The sequence below is a fragment of the Schistocerca piceifrons genome, chromosome 3, assembly GCF_021461385.2.
Source record: "Schistocerca piceifrons isolate TAMUIC-IGC-003096 chromosome 3, iqSchPice1.1, whole genome shotgun sequence".
In the NCBI taxonomy this organism is placed as follows: Eukaryota; Metazoa; Arthropoda; class Insecta; order Orthoptera; family Acrididae; genus Schistocerca; species Schistocerca piceifrons.
In genome coordinates, this window is record NC_060140.1 from 656,972,502 (window position 1) to 656,995,951 (window position 23,450).

General features: G+C 39.9%; 1 protein-coding gene across 1 annotated transcript in view; it reads right to left on the reverse strand.

The window, feature by feature from the left end:
• Positions 1-20,898: 20,898 nt before the first annotated feature.
• LOC124788130 (MAPK regulated corepressor interacting protein 2-like) overlaps positions 20,899-23,450 on the reverse strand; it is a 53,371-nt gene continuing 50,819 nt past the window's right edge. The window contains exon 6 of the mRNA XM_047255269.1: positions 20,899-22,639. Within this exon, the coding sequence (XP_047111225.1) occupies positions 22,560-22,639 (80 nt within the window). The 3' untranslated portion in view covers positions 20,899-22,559. The remainder of the gene's footprint in view (positions 22,640-23,450) is intronic.

Genomic DNA, 23,450 nt, shown 5'->3' on the forward strand with positions numbered 1-23,450 from the left:
AATCGAACATATTTGGTATGTTCACAATTTTGCAGCATAATTCTTGTTTCTTTTACATAACATTTTTCTGGTAGGACATATGACATTTCTGTAGTAAATAGCTCATTTTCTGACAGCATGCTGATCACTTTTGATGAAACTTTCCACAACATAAGGACACAGTTTAAGGCTGAAAATCATTGTCACAGCAGACAGATCTTTAGTAATGCAAGTAGTCTTAATTCTTTTGTATGGAGGTAATACATGGTATTCGTTTATAGTATAACTTTCTCAACATAATAGTGATGAAAAATGCTGCAGCAAAACAATATGACTTACAGGTCTGATGAGCAAATATGTAGAACAAGATGGTTCTCATTTTTCAAGTTTGATTTTTTTCCCATGTGCTACCTCTTTCAAGAAACCTCTTGAGTGCAAGGTCACAAAAGGTCAATGACGTTATGGAATTTGATGTCCCACATACTGTCCATGATACAACCACAATATTGGCTGCTAATGGCAACAGGGGGCAGGACTGAAGACACCCAATAGTGAACACAGCATGAAGCTATGGAGCATAGTTTAACTGTTTATTTGACGAGTAACTCCCAACAATGCTACAGTGCCAGTGGCGCTCATACAAAGCAGAGCAACGGCAATCATAAACGAAGCAAACATTGTGACTTCTGAAATTTTCCCGGCGTATTTCTTCTTCTAATAATTTCCGGGTATGCAGCCGGATCCCATCGACATTCTGCCACGATATTTCGGCCCAGAGACGTCCGGCCATCATCAGGTGAGTACACAACTACTGAAGAGCCCAGGTGCAGTCGCGGTATTTATGCCGAATCTCGCGCATGTGAAATGTACTGGCATCCTACAGCGCATGCGTCAGGTGTTGACATGCGCAGCATAGCCGAGTTGTACGTGCTGCCTTCGGTGGTGGAAATAAAGGTTCATCTAGTCATTGAGTATCGAATGACACTGTCGGTTCCGCTGTGATTGTATAATTTTAATAACAGGATTCCAATTTTTATCCAGCTGAAAGCCATTGTCACGATTTATAAGATTATTGGCAAGACGTATTTCCACTGATTCCTTGATTACGGAATCCCAAAAACCGGAAACCGGGGATAAAATTTTTGTTACATTGTATTCCATTGAATGTCCCAAAGAAATACAGTGCTCTGCTACTGCCGATTTTGACGGTTGCCGCAGACGGGTGTATCTTTCATGTTCTATACATCGTTCATGGACAGTTCTTGTCGTCTGGCCAATATATGCAGAGCCACATTCACAGGGAATTTTGTAGATGCCTGCCTTCTTCAGTTGTAAATCGTCTTTAACGGATCCAACCAGGGCCCGGTTCTTTGCTGGTGGACGGAAGATAACCTTGATTTTATTTTTCTTCAGTAATCGGCCTATTTTCGACGACACATTCCCGGCGTATGGAAGGAACGCAGTTGATTTAAAGTCATCATCTGTGTCCTCAGTGCGTTGCTTCTTGTTATGATAGTTGCGCATGGCCTTCCTTATTTGGCGAGAAGTGTAGCCATTCTCTTTGAAAACCTTCTCCAAGTGTTCTAATTCTGCGTGGAGGTTTTCATCATCCGATATTATATGCGCTCGATGTATTAAGGTACTGAGAACACCGGCTGTTTGTGCTGGGTGATGGCAGCTTGACGCCTGGAGATACAGATCTGTGTGAGTCGCTTTCCTGTACACAGAATGTCCTAATGACCCATCATTTTTACAGCCTACTAGCACGTCTAGAAATGGTAAAGTGCCCTCTTTTTCAATCTCCATCGTAAATTTGATGTTCTCATGTAATGAGTTTAAGTGATGAAGGAATTTCTCCAGTTCCTGTCTGCCATGAGGCCATACAGCAAAAGTATCATCTACGTACGGCCAGAAGACCGTAGGCTTTAAAACAGCAGACTCAAGTGCTTTCTCCTCAAAGTCCTCCATAAAGAGATTAGCTACCACAGGCGACAAAGGGTTCCCCATGGCGACGCCGTCTGTTTGTTCAAAGAATTCGTCATTGAATAAAAAGTACGTTGAGGAGAGTATATGTTCAAACAAGGCCGTCATTTCTGCACTGAATAAGTTACCAATAAGATGTAATGATTCCATTAAAGGCACTTTGGTAAAAAGTGAGACCACATCAAAGCTGACTAATAAATTCAAGCTGCTAAGCTTAACTACCTTCAAGCGACTGACAAAATCCTCGGAATTACGTATATGGTGGCAACACTTACCCACATACGGCTTTAGTAATGAGGCCAGATATTTTGCTGTAGAATAGGTCGCAGCACCAATATTACTCACTATTAATCGTAGTGGGGCACCATCCTTGTGTATCTTCGGAAGACCATAGAGTCTTGGTGGTACTGCATTGTGTGGTCTCAATCTCTTGATAACTTCTTCAGGTAGAGAACAGTCGTTCAAAAGGGTAGTAGTTTTCCTTGATATTCGGCTTGTTGAGTCCTTTTCAATTCTACGGTACGTAGAATCATTTAGCTGACAATACATCTTCTCGTTGTAGGCTTCTCTTGTCAGAAGAACTGTGGCGTTACCCTTATCCGCAGGCAGTACGACTGTGCTAGTATCTTCTCTCAGGCTGCGGAGAGCAGCTCTTTCAGCTGGCGAGATGTTACTCCGTTGTGGCGCACATTTCAACAACGTTCGGCAAGATTCACGTCGAATTTCGTCTGCAGAATCCACAGGGAGACGTCTAATGGCTTCCTCAATGGAACTGATGAAAACCATTAAAGGCAGTGAGGCAGGTGTTGGAGCGAAGTTTAAACCTTTCGCAAGCACTGACATCATCGCATCGTCAAAAGATTTCTCTGTGAGGTTCACCATGGATCGTCCAGAGATAGCTTCTTGCGGTTTTCGTGTTACGAGTTGGCTAAACTTCGCACTTTGCCTGTTCGTACTGTCCCTGTGAGCCCAGTCTGCCTTGGCCCAGGATACGCCGTCAATCCAGTCCAAACTAAGGGAAGAACATCTTGCTGAAATCTTCAGATGTAAATAATATAAATTCCTGGCGACAGCGTCTAACTCACAACGCGTAAAACGGTTTCGTTCTCTTACTAAAGCCAGACTCGCCTTGCGTTTTATATTGTTGGCGGCCACACTATTAATAAAATGAACAACTCTGGCGACAGTTGGAATCAAGTTATTGTCTCTACATTTCAGTAAAAAATTTAGTGAACACAGCAACCTGGCTCTTTTCTCACGTAATTTATTCAATACGTGGATATCCTGAACCATCTTCTCCCCGTAAAGGTATTTGATGTGACTTCTGAAATTTTCCCGGTGTATTTCTTCTTCTAATAATTTCCGGGTATGCAGCCGGATCCCGTCGCCATGGGGAGCCCTTTGCCGCCTGTGGTAGCTAATCTCTTTATGGAGGACTTTGAGGAGAAAGCACTTGAGTCTGCTGTTTTAAAGCCTACGGTCTTCTGGCGGTACGTAGATGATACTTTTGCTGTATGGCCTCGTGGCAGACAGGAACTGGAGAAATTCCTTCATCACTTAAACTCATTACATGAGAACATCAAATTTACGATGGAGATTGAAAAAGAGGGCACTTTACCATTTCTAGACGTGCTAGTACGCCATAAAAATGATGAGTCATTAGGACATTCTGTGTACAGGAAAGCGACTCACACAGATCTGTATATCCAGGCGTCAAGCTGCCATCACCCAGCACAAACAGCCGGTGTTCTCAGTACCTTAATACATCGAGCGCATATAATATCGGATGATGAAAACCTCCACGCAGAATTAGAACACTTGGAGAAGGTTTTCAAAGAGAATGGCTACACTTCTCGCCAAATAAGGAAGGCCATGCGCAACTATCATAACAAGAAGCAACGCACTGAGGACACAGATGATGACTTTAAATCAACTGCGTTCCTTCCATACGCCGGGAATGTGTCGTCGAAAATAGGCCGATTACTGAAGAAAAATAAAATCAAGGTTATCTTCCGTCCACCAGCAAAGAACCGGGCCCTGGTTGGATCCGTTAAAGACGATTTACAACTGAAGAAGGCAGGCGTCTACAAAATTCCCTGTGAATGTGGCTCTGCATATATTGGCCAGACGACAAGAACTGTCCATGAACGATGTATAGAACATGAAAGATACACCCGTCTGCGGCAACCGTCAAAATCGGCAGTAGCAGAGCACTGTATTTCTTTGGGACATTCAATGGAATACAAAGTAACAAAAATTTTATCCTCGGTTTCCGGTTTTTGGGATTCCGTAATCAAGGAATCAGTGGAAATACTTCTTGCCAATAATCTTATAAATCATGACAATGGCTTTCAGCTGGATAAAAATTGGAATCCTGTTATTAAAATTATACAATCACAGCGGAACCGACAGTGTCATTCGATACTCAATGACTAGATGAACCTTTATTTCCACCACCGAGGGCAGCACGTACAACTCGGCTATGCTGTGCATGTCAACACCTGACGCATGCGCTGTAGGATGCCAGTACATTTCACATGCGCGAGATTCGGCATAAATACCGCGACTGCACCTGGGCTCTTCAGTAGTTGTGTACTCACCTGATGATGGCCGGACGTCTCTGGGCCGAAATATCGTGGCAGAATGTCGACGGGATCCGGCTGCATACCCGGAAATTATTAGAAGAAGCAAACATTGCAGTATATCTGTAGCAACAGTTGCCAAAGATGACATTTCGTCAGGAGAGAACCCTGCACAGTTTGCAAGTCCCAAGAAGTTCATCTTCGTCTTGATGGTGTGAACCTTTGTGCTCACTGTATCATGCCATATTTTCATTCAGTGTTCATGGTACAAGTTAATGGTTTGTTTTAAACATTTCTTGAATGTCAACCATGTCCATTTTGTGAAGTGTAATACATACATCTGATAGAAGATTGATCTCTGCACCTCCTGGACATTTATTTACTGTCACACTCCTAATGCACATGGTGAGTCATTAGCAGCTAATATTTTCCCTGTCATAATAATTAACACAACACTTTAAAATGAGCCGTATTGTAACAGTTGTGTCACTAAATGTAACACTTCTGCTACTAAATGTAACTGAGTTTTCTCTTTTTATGCTAGTCAGTTGACAGGATGAGCATTACTGCAATGGGCATTTAATTCTAAAGCATTATGTCAGGGTGAAAATCCTAAAATTACTTTTTCTCTCTTAACAACATGTGGGCAGGGTGGGTTCTTCCTTGGCTCGGGTATGAGGTAGAATGAAACAGCATTTTTACATAAGATAACTTTTATTGAAGATTTGTACAACTGTTTCCTTACTCGATGTTCTGGCTCGGAGAGCGGCAGCTGTGTCGTTTGCGAAGCCTTCTGCTGCGGCAGCGTCTGATTACGCGTGGCAGTGTGTATCTCGTGTCACCGTCTCGCCCAGCTGACTGGAGACGCGCAGCGCAAGGTGGCCCGTTTAATTATTGCGAGCGAAGTCATGCATCGGATAGTGATACCTTAGATGTGGCGTCCCAGTGTTTCCCTTCTCTAAGCGGCCGCATGTGTTGTGCATTGGCCAGCGGAGCAGTGCGGCGGGGGAAGGCCAGTGTCCCGGACTTGAACAATGGACTCCCGCTTGCCAGTCTTCGGCTGTCAGATCTTCATCTCAGCTCACAGGTGACTGCTGATGTGAGGCCGTCTCCTTCCCATCCTCACGAGTCACCTGGGTACGTAAAAATCAGACTTCAAATACCTTTTAACATCTGTCTTCTGGCGCCGAGGCTGTTGCTTGCGATTCCATTACAGCGGCGGACTTGGTGCGTCTGTGTATGATGTAGTCTCTTCTTGCATGACGGTCTTCAGCACCAAAACTGACTGAAAACAACTGCTACTCTTCTCTTCTTCCTTCGTCTCTCGGACCCACTGCATCTTGCGTATTTATTCACTTCAGTTTACTGGTGGAGGTGAACAACTTCACGGTCATTGCCTCTTCTGTCACGTTGAAAAGCTTCTCGAAGAATCTTCTTAACGTCGGTCATTGGCTCTTGGAATGTAGGCGAGGGCCTTTGCTCACATGTGACAACTAAGAATCACGTGAGCCGGTCGGGCGATGCCCTGACGGTTGAATCGACAGCGTCCGCTTATGTGGAACTTGATGACTTCATGGTCATTGTCTCTTCTGCTCTGCTGTTCTGCCCGCTGTTTGCCAGTGTGTAATTCTAAACTAAACTAAGTTTTTCATTTATAATCTAATTTCTACTTCACTTTGATTTCACTAATTTATTTACTTAAGTACCACTCAACATTCCTCCACCCTTCGGAGAAATTCACCCTCGAATTTACCACTCAACATTCCTCCACTCTTCACATGGCAAAAGCACTAACACAAGCAATGAAAACTCTCGACTTGGACGATTACACGCGCTTCATATTAAGTATGTTGAAAATACTTTATCACTTTACTAAAGCACTGTACGCTCATGAATCACATAGTTCACACATAAATGGTTATAATAAGTGTAACAAATCTTGATGACAATGAATAAACAAAAATAGGTTTTTCACTTAGAAAATTACATAGCAACACCTGTTTAACCTACCCTATATTAATGCAAGAACATCTATTCTACAGTATTGTTTATTGTAACATGAGACTGTTTAATAAGGACTGAAGTACATAAACAAAATTAATACACTAATGCTCAAAAGTAACCACTGAAGGACACCAGTTAAGAGTGTGGTATCCAGGTAACAGGGATGGCTTATTTTTTCATCTTAAATAAAAGAAAACTGTACAAAGCAGAAACACCAACACAAAGGTTCCAGATATACCTGTTCCTAGCATTATAATTTCAGTTGTGTGTTCACTTTTTAATTTTAAGACATGTTGCATCATAACATTGGCATCAATTTTGCCTTGCTGCGAGTTTATGAACATATCTAATGACTTCAGAAGGGCACTGCCAAGAGAGTCATTGAGGTAGGATAGGTTTTGTGTAGGAAATACTTGCACGGCGTTTTCTGAAAAGAGCAAACAACATGGTTATGAACCTACCAACCTAGTAAAAACAAAAATAATGAAAAGAAGGAATACATTGTTAACTACAAGATCTACCTGTTTCTATGTTCACTTGTTTTCTTAAAAAAAAATAAACCATTATCATTTATTAATTATTTACATTTGTACATTATCCACAGTCTACTAAGATTCAACTAGGAGATTCGCACTCTTGGTCAAAGATTGTATGGTGCCATGTCTGTATGTTGTGCTGGCGTGGCCACTCTTTTTCCTTTTCAGGTACTTCCTCCACCCTTCGGAAAAGCAGACACTATTGTTGAAGGAATTACATCTGGAGCGCCCTTAAAAGGTTTTAAATGACTTGCATGGACAATAGTAGTTCGGGTGGGCAGTTGCAGTTTAACGTTGACTGGTGACGTGATCTCAATAATTTGATAAGGACCTCTGTAGTTTGTTACAAATTTCTTCGTTTTTCCTTTCACAATGTATGGGTTTGACAGCATCACCCACTGACCGATTTTGTAATTTGGATATTTAGCTTGGGCATTACCTTACCTTTCCTGTCGTTCCAAAGCCTTTGTATTAGATTTTTGAACCTTTTTCCATACATCTTTCATCATTCGACTGAAATCTCTTACTGTTTCTCCGACTTTTCCGTTTTTCTGCCTGATTACATCAAAAGGGGGCGGCATTTTTCTCCCATAGACCACTTCATAAGGTGACATGCCAGTTGCTTCATACGTTTTGGCGTTGTATACCAACACGATTATTGGTAAATACATATCCCAATTAGAATGTTGTTTGTTAATATAATAACTAAGCATCTTGCCAATTGTCCGATGAACTCTTTCTGTGCGCTCGTTGCACTGAGGGTATAACGGAGTTGTGCGTAATTTACGTATTTTTAGTAAGTGGCATAGCTGTTTCATTAATTCAGACATAAAATTAGATCCCTGATCTGTGATAATAGCTTCAGGTACGCCAAATTTAAGTATCCAGTTGTTAACTAAAGCTTGGGAAACTGTATTTGCTTGCTGATCTGGGAGACTCACCATAGCTAGATAGCTTGAAAAGTGATCTATAATCGTAAGAACATACTTATTACCAGCAGGTGTTTTATGAAATTGCCCGTAGAGATCCAGTCCACAGATTTGAAATGGACATGAAGCCTCGGGGAGCCTCTGTAAGAGTATTTTTAAACGAGAAAGTTCAGCTCGTTGTGTGCACGCAATGCAATTACGAACGTACTGCACAACATCCTGCTTTCTGGTTTGCCACCAAAATCGCTCTGCTACGCGTCTTTCCGTTGTCCGCTGTCCACCGTGTCCTGCAAGTATATGATCGTGGGCCTTTGCCATTATTTCTTGTCTAAGGTGTTGGGGAACAACAATTCGTGGTCCAAGTTTTGTTTTATGGCATAATACACCATCTTCAAAGCAAAATTGTTTTTGAGTTGCGTATTTTTTGCATTCTGTATCCTCATCTTGTGCCTTTCTCCAGTTCTCAATATCTCGGCCTGTTGCTTCCAAAAGTGCTATTTTCCGACTTAGACAATCTGCATTCGTGTGTTTTTTGCCTGGTTTATGGATAACTTCGAAATCCATTTCGGAAAGACATAGGGCCCAACGGGTGAGACGACTAGATGGATCCTTTAACCCAAGCAACCATTTTAAAGCTGCGTGGTCTGTAATAATCTCGAATTTTCTACCATACAAGTAGCATTTAAAGTATTTGATGCCATAAATAACACTTAACAATTCTTTCTCCGTTGTGGAATAATTTCTTTCTGCCGCTGTTAGTTGTCTCGAAGCGTGAACTATGGGGTGTTCCGCGCCATTAATATTCTGACTCAAAACAACTCCTACTGAATGACCACTTGCGTCACAGGATAAAATAAATTCTTTATTATAATCTGGGTAGGCTAATACTGGACTGTGTGTTAACTTATCTTTAAGGGTTTGAAATGCTGATTCACAATCTTCAGACCAATTAAATTTTGCACCCTTTTTCAATAAATTGGGATAAGGGTCGGGCAATTTCAGCAAAATTTTGAACATATTTTCGGTAATACGATGAGAGACCAATGAAACTTGGTACCACTTTAACGCGTTGTGGTGTTGGGAAGTCCTTAACTGCCGAAATTAATCGAGGATCTGTTTTAATTCCTTTTTCACTAATGACGTGCCCTAGGTATGTAACCTCTGTCAATGCAAAACTACATTTTTCCACATTTAATGTTAATTTAGCTTTTCTAAGTCTCTGAAAAACATTACTCAGATGCACAGCATGTTCATTAATGTCTTTGGAGAATATAATAATATTGTCTAGATATACACAACATTGCTGAGTTTTGAGTCCTCGCAATACTCCGTCGAGTAGTCTTTGAAAAGTTGCTGGTGCATTTTTCAAACCGAAAGGCATTCTTTTAAATTGCCAGTGGCCTCCAGGGGTAGAAAATGCTGTTTTATGCCTATCTTCAGGTGCAACTTCCAATTGACGATATCCGCTACGTAAATCGATTGTTGAAAAGTATTTACTGTTACCCAAACTGTCAATGATATCTGTAATGTTTGGAAAAGGATAAACATCTGAGATAGTTTGTTTGTTAAGGTGTCTGTAGTCACAACAGAATCTATATCGTTTCGTACCGTCGGGAGACTTCTTTGGAATAATTACAATATTTGAATTATAAGGCGAATCAGAATATTCTATAATTCCATCTTTTAGATGCTGTTCTAAAAATTCATCCAGTACTGGCTGTAAGTTATGCGGAACTCTATAAGGCTTCCTATAAACTGGGGGGCTATTTCCTGTTGGGATCCTATGCTGTGTGATATCTGTTGCTGGCAGTGGACCTTCTGCATTAAATAAATCTTGGAACTCAACTAAAACTGCTTCTATCATGTCCCTCTCATTTCCTTTCAAATGCTCAATCTTCTGGCGTAATGCGGTTTTATAGGCATCTGATCTCTGACCATCATCAATATCTGACCAAATGAAATCTTCTTCTTCAAACGTATTGACTGTAGCTACTAATATTCCCTTATGCAACTCTTTGTCCTCCACTCTGAAGTTGTCAATATGTACTGGTACTTTTCTTTCTCCCTCAAAGTCTTGAACCCGTACAACACTTCTACGTACAAAACAATGTGATACATCTAATACCTCATTTTCCTCTAGGGGCTCTATTAGACACACTGTATCTGTAGGTACTTCGGAGTCAACGGTCATCCAGAAAAGTTTTCCTGAGCCAAATGGTATCTTATCCCGCGAATCAACCTTCAAGGACATTGCACGCAGTGTAGTTGATTTCGCCTTCCGGTTAGGGAAATCTTGCAGCAGCGGGCCCTTTCAGCGATGTCACCTAGCTGAAACACTACTCCGCTAAGTTCTACAATTTGCTGTCTGAGGTCGATTTTAGCGTGATGTTTATTCAGGAAATCCAATCCTAGGATCGCGTCGTACCCATCAGTTACCTTTGTTACCACTACTACATCTCCTTGAAATTGTACACCATGAATATAGAAAATCAATGATGTACATCCTAATGACTTCACTCTACCTCCTCCTACTCCACTCAATCTTTACCTTGGAGGGTCATATTTCTTTTCTCCAATACATTCATTACTCACTATTGATACGTTTGCGCCTGTATCCACCAGTATCCTTGCCTCTTTATCCTGTATGGTTGCAGATAACCAGCATTCCGCCTTCACATTTGCCTTAATGGCACGAAATTTTATTGGGAATGCCTGGCGGCGGCTCCGACATTCCCGTTTGAGTTTAACTGATTTCTATTTCCAAAAACTTTCTTAGACCTGCATTCCTTGAATGTATGACCTATTCTTTGACAATTAGTGCATCGAGGTTGTCTGCAGTTTTTTGCTATATGTCCCTGTCGATCGCACCTAAAACATCGTACTCCTGCTGAAAATACATTTCGCTTTTCCTTGTATCTGGTGGCAATGTCTATTGCTTCTAAAGCCGTCGCCACAGATACAGCTTCCGCTAAATTTTTAGGAAACTCTGCTCTGACACGACGGGACTTTTCAGGAAGTAACCCACGTAAAAATGTATCCAGAGCTCTATTTTCTGCCTCTTATAAAATAACTTGATTTGCTTCATCACTAGTTGTCAACTGATAGGTGTTAATATTAACTTTTCTAATCCTATCTACAAAACTTTCTAACAACTCGTTTTGCCTCTGAGTGATAGTGTTTAACTGTTCCCTATAAAATCTACAGCTGTTCTGTTTTTGAAAACGTTTTAAGTAATCCTTTCTTCAATTCCTCAAATGTTGTAGCATTCCGTAATTTTTCATGATATAATACGTGTGCTTTAGCCTCTCCTAGCAATCTTAACTTTGTCATTTGTAAGAGCTGTTCATCTGACCATGATCCTAACTTTGCAGCTGCTACTAAATCATCAAAAAAGGCTGTTATGTCTTCTCCAGGTTTACCTGAAATAGGAGTTACAAAGGCTGCTGCTGAGGAATCTAGGGTGGGAGGGATTGAACTGGTTTGCCTAACCTCACTCAACTGTTTAAATAATGCATTATTATCACTTCTAAGCTGAGCTATCTGATTAACTAAGCTCTGAATAGCTTCCTCAGTAGAAACCACTTGTGGTGCTGACTCTGACTTTGTACGATTTCATGTCATCAATTTACAAACTGTTAGTTACACAATCTTACTACACTGAATGAAAAAGATGTTTAAATATTTTTGACAAACTCTTAAAATCATGAGAGAAAATACACTTCTAAATAAAGAAAATATTACGACTGCTATGCAAACCTCTATCCTTTCACACATTAAACAATACTAACTGTGGACCTCTGGTGACTGTCATTCACACCTCACATTGAGCCAAGGGTTTTTTCTCTGCCACCAAATATAACAATTCTGATACTAATTGTAACTGAGTTTTCTCTTTTGATGCTAGTCAGTTGTCAGGATGAGCATTACTGCAATGGGCATTTAATTCTAAAGCATTATGTCAGGGTGAAAATCCTAAAATTACTTTTTCTCTCTTAACAACATGTGGGCAGGGTGGGTTCTTCCTTGGCTCGGGTATGAGGTAGAATGAAACAGCATTTTTACATAAGATAACTTTTATTGAAGATTTGTACAACTGTTTCCTTACTCGATGTTCTGGTTTGGAGAGCGGCAGCTGTGTCGTTTGCGAAGCCTTCTGCTGCGGCAGCGGCGGCGTCTGATTACGCGTGGCAGTGTGTATCTCGTGTCACCGTCTCGCCCAGTTGACTGGAGACGCGCAGCGCAAGGTGGCCCGTTTAATTATTGCGAGCGAAGTCATGCATCGGATAGTGATACCTTAGATGTGGCGTCCCAGTGTTTCCCTTCTCTAAGCGGCCGCATGTGTTGTGCGTTGGCCAGCGGAGCGGTGCGGCGGGGGAAGGCCAGTGTCCCGGACTTGAACAATGGACTCCCGCTTGCCAGTCTTCGGCTGTCAGATCTTCATCTCAGCTCACAGGTGACTGCTGATGTCAGGCCGTCTCCTTCCCGTCCTCACGAGTCACCCGGGTACGTAAAAATCAGACTTCAAATACCTTTTAACATCTGTCTTCTGGCGCCGAGGCTGTTGCTTGCGATTCCATTACAGCGGCGGATTTGGTGCGTCTGTGTATGATGTAGTCTCTTCTTGCATGACGGTCTTCAGCACCGAAACTGACTGAAAACAACTGCTACTCTTCTCTTCTTCCTTCGTCTCTCGGGCCCACTGCATCTTGTGTATTTATTCACTTCAGTTTACTGGAGGTGAACGACTTCACGGTCATTGCCTCTTCTGTCACGTTGAAAAGCTTCTCGAAGAATCTTCTTAACGTCGGTCATTGGCTCTTGGAATGCAGGCGAGGGCCTTTGCTCACATGTGACAACTAAAAAACATGTGAGCCAGTCGGGCGATGCCCTGACGGCTGAATCGACAGTGTCCACTTATGTAGAACTTGCTGACTTCATGGTCATTGTCCCTTCTGCTCTGCTGTTCTGCCCACTGTTTGCCAGTGTGTAATTCTTCTAAACTAAACTAAGTTTTTCATTTATATTCTAATTTCTACTTCACTTTGATTTCACTAATTTATTTACTTACGTACCACTCAACAGTATTAAAGATCAAACTTAAGACTTCAAACTCAATGGATTTCTTGTTAGTTTGGTTCCACTGAACAAAAAAAACTATTTGTAAGTATATTTGCTCCATGGGGAAGGGGGAGGGGCTACCCTAGGCCCTTACACTTGAAACAGAAATGAAAAATCACAGTAAAATCTTACTCAACTTTTAAAAAAAATTCTAAACCTACTGCTTAGAATTAGTTGATTACCCAGTAACTTTATGACTTTAAATTTAATAATAAAAGTTACTGTTTTAACAATACAATCAACAAAGCTACAATGTACAATATTACGAAAAGGATAGACTGCTACTCACCGTATTTTATATATGAGATGCTGAGTCACAGACAGGCGCAATGAAAAGACTTATAACATTTTTGTGTTTGGGCAAAAGGCTGGCTACCTTCACTGGTAGGTTGATTTTGGGGGAGGGGGCCGAACAGTGAGGTTATCGGTCCCATTGGATTAGGGAAGGATAGTGAAGGAAGTCGGCCATGCCCTTTTGAAGGAACCATCCCAGCATTTGCATGAGGTGATTTAGGGAAAAACACACACACACACACACACACACACACACACACACACACACACACACCTGGTCACTGTCTCTGGCCACTGTGGGCAGACAGGGCCATAACTGCACCTGATGGGAGTAGCAGTCTGGTGGTGGGGTTAAGGAGGTGGCATGGGGCAGGTAGGGGATAGCAGGGTAGCATGGGGTAAGGTTAGTGCTTCTTGTGGGAGCATGCAGTGATGTGGTGGGGACGAGGTAGGACTGCTAGGAGCTGTTGGAAGGTTTCACAGGGGCGGGGCGTAGGAGCTGAAAGAGTGAGAAGTGCAGAAGGGAAAGAGGACTAGTGGGTGCTTTGGTGGAATAGAAGGCTGTGTTGTGCAGGAGTGGGAGCAGGCAAGGAGATAGATAAGTGGAGGACAGAGACTAGTAAAGACTGAGGTGGGGGTGGGGGTGGGGAGGGGGGAGAGGGGGGGGGGGGGTCTGGGGGAATGTAAGATATACTGCAGGGAGAGTTTCCAGCTGTGCAATTCAGAAAAACTGGTGTTAGTAGGCAGGATCCTGATGGTTCAAGTTGTGAAGCAGTCACTGCAGTGAAGCATATTGTTTTTAGTAGCAAGTTCAGCAACTGTGTGATCCAGCTGCTTCTTGGTCAGAGTTTGCCACTGCCCATTCATGTGACAAGAGAGATCGTTACCCCACGTAGAAAGCAGCTCAGTGGGCAAAGATTACTCTGTAGATCACAACTGATGTCACAGGTAGCCCTGCCTTTGAAAGAATAGGAGATGTCAGTAACTGGAATGGAGTACGTGGTGGTGGGAGGACGTATGAAACAGGTCTTGCATCTGGGTCTACTGCAGAGATACAAGTGTGAGGTTTGGGGGCATGGGTGGAGTAGGGATGAACAAGGATATTGCATGGGTTTGTTGGGTGGTGGAATACCAACATGGGAGGGTTGGGAAGAGTATTTTCTTTCTGAGTCATTAGTCTTCCCACTGGTTTGATGTGTCGACCTTTCCATCTGAGAGTAGCACAAATTACATCCTTAGTTATTTGCTGGACATATTCCAATCCCTGTTTTTATCCTCTCTTGCTTCCTCTAGTGCAGGATGTCTTAACAGATGTCCTACCATCCTGTCCCTTCTTCTTGTCAATGTATTCCATATATTCCTTTCCTCACCGAGTTCCAGAGAACTTCCTCATTCTTTACCTTGTAAGACCACCTAATTTTCAACATTCTTCTGTAGCGCCACACCTCAAATCCTTTGATTTTCTTCTTTTCTGGTTTTCCCACAGTCCTTGCTTACTATCATGTAATGTTGTGCTCCAAATATAAATTCTCAGAAATTTCTCCCTCAAATTAATGCCTATGTTTGATACTAGTAGACATCTCTTGGCCAGGAATGCACTTTTTGCCAATGCTAGTCTGCTTTTTATGTCCTCCTTGCTAAATCCTTCATGGGAGTTTTTTGCTGCTTAGGTACGAAAATTCCTTAATTTTGTCTATTTCAGTTTTTCAAACCTGATGTTAAGTGTGAGATCCCGCCCACTCATCTATTATGGGCTGCCTAGGAAGCTGTTTTCTCAGACAGATAGACAACATACACGCAAATCACATTAATGGATTTTATTATAGTAATTGAACTGACAATACTTGTGTTTCTACAATGAAGTGTCAGAAGCAATTGTCAACGTGTAATAATCAATGTCCTTTGTTATATAAAATTTCCATTCAAGCAATTAATATAAGGCACAAGTCTAGGCTAAACAGTTAGGATGATGGCTCATCTTCTAGTGCAGCTTTTCTAGTGTGCCATGGGTATGCAGCATGTCACTTTTCTTCTGTGCATGTAGGGGCCACTCCTGCTGTGGTGACGCCATAGTCAGTATGATATTGGGTGACGTCTCACAGCCCTCTCTGCTGTATCGTTCTTGATCTTCATGCCTGCACTTGTCGTTACACTGGAACATTAGGTTTTTCACTGTTCTCATTTCTGTTACTTCTCAGTACTTTCACCTATCTTCAGTTTACTCTCAATCCATATCCTGAACTAATTAGACTGTTCATTCCATTCACCAGATCCTGTAATTCTTTTTCAGTTTCACTGAGGATACCAATGCCATCAGTGAATTTATGATTGATATCCTTTCACCTTGAATTTTAATTCCATTCTTGAACCTTTCTTTTATTCTGCCACTGCCTGTTCGATGTATAGATTAAACATTAGGTGCAAAAGATTACATCCCTAAAGTGCATCCTTTTTAATACAAGCACTTTTAATACAAGAACAAGCACTGTTGTTGGTCTTCCACTCACATTGCTCCCTCTTGGTTTTTGTACTTATTGTATATTACTCATCTTTCCCTAAGCTTAACACTATTTTTCTCATAATTTTCAACATTTTGCCCCATTTCGCATTGTCGAACACTTTTTAGTCTTGCTTCCATTATCAACCACAATGTCGGAATTGCCTCTCTAGTGCCTCTACTTTTCCTAATTTCAAACTGATCATCATCTAACACGTTCCCAATTTTGTTTTCCATTCTTCTGTACATTATTCTTGACAGAAACTTGGATGCATAAACTATTAAGCTGATCGTGTGATAATTCTTGCACTTGCCAGTTATTGCAATCTTCAGGCTTGTGTGAATGATGTTTTTCCAAAAGTCAGATGGTATTCTATATTCCAACATGAATAGTCATTTTGTTGCCACTTTCCCCAATGCTTTTAGAAATTCTGATGGAATGTTATCTCTCTCTTCTATCTTAAGTCTTATAAAGCTCTTTTAAATTCTGATACTAATACTAGATGCCTTATCTGTTCTATACTGGCTCCTGTCTCTTCTTCTATAATGTCACCAGACAGGTCTCCCCATAATAGAGGCCTTCAATGTACTCTTTCCACTTATCCACTCTCACCTATGCATTTAACAGTGGAATCCCGCTGTACTCTTAATTTCACCCAAGGTTTTTGACTTTTCCGTATACTGAGTCAGTCTTTCTCACAATAATTTCTTTTTCAGTTTCTTAACATTTTTCCTGCAGCCATTTTTCCTTAGCTTCCTATTTATTTTCTTCCTAAGTCACTTGTATTTCTATATTCCTGAATTTCCTAAGTCCTCAATATTTGTTGGCCTGTTGTCGTGCACTTTCGATTTCTGAATAAATCAGGTGAACAGGATGGTCAGTGGGAAACAAGATACTCTGGAACCACAACAACTTACCGATCTGATGTTATAGTGGCAGTCGGTCTTAATCATTCTCAAGAAGGTACGGCCCAATAACACTTCATGTGTCACTCCATGAGCAACTTTTGAGCTATGATGTGGTCTTTTACACATTTGATGAGGATTGGTCAGCATCTAATACAAATTTTGTTTGTTTATATAGCCCTACAAAAGGAAATGGGCCTTGTCAGATGTCATGAAATTGTTAAGAAGATTTGGTTGACTGTTGATCATCTTCAGACACTGTATACAGAATGTGGGACATTTATTTTTATTTATCGCACACAGCTAGTTCCGCATGGCCAAATTGAATAGTGAAACCTCCAATGTCATGGAATATGTCAGTACATGAAATAACAACAAAAAAGTAACAACATATAAAATACAATGTTTATGAACCCAAAAAAAGACAAGCTATAAGTTTATGTAAATCCAAATCAATCAACAATATAACAGAGGAATCAGCTTAATCTTCCAAGGGACCCCTCTACAGAATAGGAGTGACCCATGAGAAAACATTAGTTTTGATATGAAAGCACATTGATTACTGCTAAGATCTTTGAATTCTTGTGGTAGCTTATTGGAAATGGATGCAGTAGTATACTGCACACCTTTCTGCATGAGAGTCAAGGAGGTGTGATCCAAATCCAGATTGGATTTTCGCCTCGTATTAAGTGAGTCAAAGCTGCTAATTCTTGGGAATAAGCTGTTATTGTTAACATGGACTTTCCATGACAGCTTACTATCTATCTGAACACCTAGAAATTTGAACAGTTCAGTTTCACTAGACATATGCTCACTCTGTGAAATTAAAACATCAGGTTCTGTTGAATTGTGTGTTAAAAACTAAAAACTCAGTCTTACTATGATTAGCATTAGTTTATTCTCTACAAGCGATGAACTTATGTCATGAACTGCACAGTTTGAAACAGTGCCAGTGTTGCACACAACCTTTACTACCAACCTAGTATCATCAGCAAACAGAAATATTTTAGAATCACCTATAATACTAGAGGGCCTGTCATTTATATAAGTAAGGAACAGGAGTGGCCCCAGCACTGATCCCTGGGACACCCCCCATTTGACTGTGCCCCACATCATAGCCATTTTCAACACCTTTTGCTGTCTGCTGTTAAAGTAAGATGTGAGCTACTTCCCGTATTCCATGACGGTCCAGCTTCTGGAACAATATTATGTGATCAACACTATCAAAAGTTATTGTGATCATTTCTTAGCTTTAGTTGCTGAAATAACTTGACACTAGTGCCTACGAGTTTAATTTGTACACCACAGCACTGAAGATGATCACTATGTGATCGAAAATCGATTTTGCTGTCAATAAGCCGTCAATATTACAGCCAACACTGACCTTCCTTCTAATCTACTATCAAAAGCCTTAGTTAAATAAAAAAATATGCCTAGCATTTGAAACCTTTTGTTTAATACATCCAGTACTTCACAGAGAATTTTCAGTTGTTAAACCACTTCTAAAACTGAACTGTGCATTTGACAGCAAATTATTTGAAATAAAATGACCAATTATCCTTACAGACACAGCCTTTTCAAGAACTTCAGCAAATTCTGATGGCATAGAAATAGGTGGAGGACATTAGTGTTCAACGTCCCATCAACAACAAGGTCATTAGAGACGGAGTGCAACCTTGGATTAGGGAAGGAAATCAGCCGTGCCCTTTCAAAGAAACCATCCCGGCATTAGCCTGAAGCAATTTAGGGAAACCATGGAAAACCTAAATCAGGATGGCCAGACACAGGTTTGAGGCATCGTCCTTTCAAATGCGAGTCCAGTGTGCTAACCAATGCGCCATATTGCTTGATTCTAGAAATAGGTCTACAATTGTCTGTGTTATCCCCTTCTTCCTTTTTATAAAGTCACTTTACTACTGAGTACTTTAATTGTTCAGGAAACTGACCCTTCTTAAAGGAAAAATTACAAATATGGCAAAATACAGGGATAAAATGTGCAGTGCAGTACTTTAATGTTCTGCTAGGCACTCCATCATATCCACGAGTCCTTATTTCTCAGTGATTTAATTATTGACTCAATCTCTCCCTTGTCAGTATCAGAGGAGTATTTCAGACATCAATCTCGGAAAGGCATTTTCCAAGACAATTGTACGATTCCCTGTAGAAAGTAAGTTTTTATTTAATTCACCAGCAATGCTCAGAAAGTGATTGTTACATACTGTACATATATCTGACTTATCAGTATCAAAAATGTTTTTATGACGAACTGACTTTATATTGTCGACCCTGTGCTAAGTCCCTAATGGACTTCCTTTTCAACTGACCATACAGTTTTAATTTTATCCAGTGAATTGGTTATTCTATTTGTGTACTGCATACTCTTTGCCTTCCTAACAACATCGTCAAGCACCTTAAAATACTATTTGTAATGGACTATTGTAGCTTGATTGTGACTACTTCTAATATTTTGATATAATGCCCACTTTGTCCTACATTATATCCTTATCCCAATATCAGCCACCCAGGCTGCCTTTTACTGCTAGTGCCCTGTTTAGAATGTTCTAATCGAAAGCAGCTTTCAAAAAGCATGAGAAATGTGTGAAGGAAAGCATTATATTTGTCATCTGTGTTATCGGCAGCGTAAACATCCTGCCACTCGTTCTTTAACGAGATTTAAAGAACACACTATTGCCATTGGTTTAGCTTTTCTACTTAGTCTGTAATTATATGGAACATTTGTTTGAGAAAAAAAACTTTTACAGTTAAAATTTGTGCAGCATGGTCTGAAAGTCCATTCACACTTTTACAAATGGAATGCCCATCTAGTAATGAAGAATGAATAAAAATATTGTCTATGGCTGTGCTACTGTTCACCTGCAACCTGACTGGAAAAAAAACACAATCTGAATCACATCATATGAATTTAGGAAATCTTCCAACATCCTGTTTCTTGCACAATCACATACAAAATTAATATTGAAGTCACCATATATAACTAATTTTTGGTACTTCCTATAAAGTGAACCAAGAACCCTCTCTAGCTTGGGGCAGAAATTCTCTAAGTCAGAGTTAGGGGACCTTTATACAACAATTAGAAGTTTAGTTTGGTTACACACAAAGTACAATTGTCTGAATATCTCTTCCTCCTAGCTGTCTTCTTACAACTGCCACTTCCCATTCCCCAGTGCCCTTCACACATCTCGACCTATCTAGTTCCTCCTGTGTGTCTTGTAACTGCACCTGAAGGGCGAAGATCTTACACCCTGCTCCTCTATCAACTTATTTCTGCTACAAATTCTGCATTTGCAGGATAGGATCTCACTGGAATGCCCACTGGCTCCCCCCCCCCCCTCCCCCCCAATGAAAACACTTCGAACAAATCTCACACCATTAACTTGCTACTCACAAACCTGATCTATGGGCACTGGAACTTTATGATTGTGACCTGTGTCAAAATGTTGCTGAAATAAATACCGTGTTGATACAACACTATCAACGTATTTGAAAAATGTTTCAACTGGGAAAGCACGATGTTCATTTGACCAATGACTCTTACTGACTGATGATGTTTGAACCACACTATGCACTGATACCAACATCAACTTTCTGAGAAGCCTTATTCAGCAATGGCGCACAATTTGAAACAGGCCATTGTCTCTGAAACATCCTGTACAAAAGAGTTCTTTCGAAAATGTTTTCAGACAAAACACACACACTCTAAAAGTGTTTGTATTTGATGCTGGTGTGTCAAAAACTAATGTTTTAACTTAGGGCTGAAAATCCCAATCAGCAAGAGTTTCTTAGCCAACTTTTGCCTTCTCTTTTCTGTGCCTAAGATTATCAATATTTAATGTGTAGTTAATTTTAATTTTCCATTTTTTTTTCAAATATATTTATGTGTAAAATTTGTATCATAAGTACCTAAATTACTGCATTGTTGAATTTCATCACATAGTCACTTTACTCTTACCTCTTCATAGCTGTCTCTGCTCACTCTCACACAGTTCAAGGGGCCTTTGATGCACAGTTAATTTACATACTCACAAACTGTAGAAAGAAACCACTGACAGTGCTCTGACAAATAGCTGTTTAATTTCAGTCACTTCACTTACGTAACATCGAAATAAATATACTGCCTCCTGCAAACAAATTTTAGACTAAAATATTGTACATTACAACTGCTACCTTCCTTCAAAAATGAAAGTCTACAGCAGTAGACTCCACTGGGCCATAAAATGGAAAGGCATGGTTCACTCTTCCCTTCACCTACAAATCTCGGGTTAACTGATTTTTAATGTCATTCAGCCAATGAGGACACTTTCAGATAAGGACAATGAAGTAAGCAAGTAACCGACACTAAGTAATGAATCTACTTAGTGTAGAAGTGATATTTCTTGAAGTTGATGGTTATCTTTTTTTCTGGATTTTCAATTTTGATGACCTAGGGGCATTCTTTCGCCTTGTCCTACAGAGCCCAAATTTCACAAGGCTCATTTTTACACAGGGTGGAATGAAACGGGCATGGAAGGAGATGGTGGTGGTGGCAGTGATGGTGGTGCAGTCCAGAAAAACCGTAAAAAGTGTCTTATAAAAGCAACCCCAATGTACAAAACACCTTACATATTACTTCTGTATTATTATATGGAAGGACAAAGGCTCCAGGTATTTTGTGGTTTTCTTACACCAATTTCATCAATACACATGATGCACATTTCCAAAAAAGTGCAACTAATAACTGAAGATTTTACTATAAATTTTACTTCACTGACTGAAGCTTTTCATTTACAAATCTAAGTTCTACAAAACGATCCAATAAGATTCAACAGTTACAGTCAATACAATCATCAAGAAAACGTCATTTTTACAATATATCTGGTATAAAAATGGTGTCATTATTTTTAGTCTTGCAAGTGAAATTCTGACTCAAATAAACAAGTCTACGTCTCTTAAAAATACAGTATTGCTTTGTTTTTGTGTTGTACAAAAACTAACAAAGTCAGAAGTTCTAATTACTTATTTTACCTTATCTATAGGTATTTCCCACAAAATTAGGTACACCTTAAAAAAACTATGTTGTTTCTTATTGAAGGTGTGTACATTACTTAATAATGAGAAATACCAAACTGTCTCTTCATGTGAGATAACTATTCGATATATACCTAAGAGTCCTTTTGAAGTAAATAAATAAATTATCAAAAGAAACCACTAGGCACTTGTATGAAGTTTTCTTCTATTGGGTAATGGAATCTCACATGAAAAGAAAGTGTTATACACAGGTTTACAAACAAAAATACAATGCAATTAACTATAGAAAAATGATAAAATAATTTCAATAAATAAGGTATAATACATTCAACCAATAATTGGGCTGTGTCATAGTTGAAAGAAATAGGAATGTGAAATTCTTTCCATGTGTCTCAACATTCTTAACAGTATTTACTTAATTCTCATGTGTACTCTTGTTCATAAGCTTTTCAGAGACATGTTAGATCACAACTTTCATTAAGAACTATGAATAAAAGTGTTTGTCCTTTAACAAGTGCATATAACTCAGAATAATTTAGAATTTCTGTTGCCAGTAAACACTCGCAATGTTACATGGGAAATTTATCATGGTTTTTCACAAGTTGTGTAATCTAACCATCTTTGTTAATTAATGTAATGAAAAATTATTTGTTCTTTATTCAATGGCAGATGAAATTTTGGTTGATAATAAAAGATTCATGCTTAACTATGGTGTTGACTGTGAATGCTTGTAATTCTTAACAACACGTTGGCCCCACCAAGCCTCCAGATCAAAAGGTTCAAAATCTGAAACAATAAAAACAACTTTTATGCAAGAATGGAAAGCATCAGATTTTTTTTACCTTTAAAAAAGGATCAACTAATAAAAATACATCTCAAGGTTTACTACATGATAGTTTGATCGCAATGTTGTTCACAGCAGCGAAGGTGGTGGTGATTAGTGTTTATCATCACACCGACAGCAAGGTCATTAGACACAGAGCACAAGTTCAGATTAGGGAAGGACAGAGAAGGAAAGCAGTCATGCCCTTTCAAATGAACCATCCTGGAATTTGTCTTAAGGAACTGACAGAAATCACGGAAAACCTAGATCAGGATGGCCAGAAGCGGGTTTGAACTGCTGTCGTCTTGAATAAAGCAGTGAAGGAATACTGAGTATACTATGCACAAGTATTATGTAACATTACCAAGATACACTTGGAACATATTATTCAGAAATGTTTGAAACTAAAGAGAGGAGTGTGGGTTGGTGGTAGGAGGATAGAATGTATTTGATTTGCAGATAATATGGTGTTATTTGGCAGACAGTGAAAGAACTACACTTCAATGTTAAAAGAATTAAATAAGAACTGTGAGGAATAACAGGAATTCAGAATGAGAATTAATAAGAAAAAGACAAAAGTAGGACCAACAATAAAGTTACAACAGGAAGATACAGAACACATTAGTGCTTTAAATGGGAAGCATAATTACACAAGACATGAGATGCAATAAAGATGATGAAAATGCTTATAGCAATTGCCAAAGAGGCATTTAATGAGAGGTGGCATTTCTATGTGGGTGCATGGACAGATACCTGAGGAAGAGGCTGGCAATG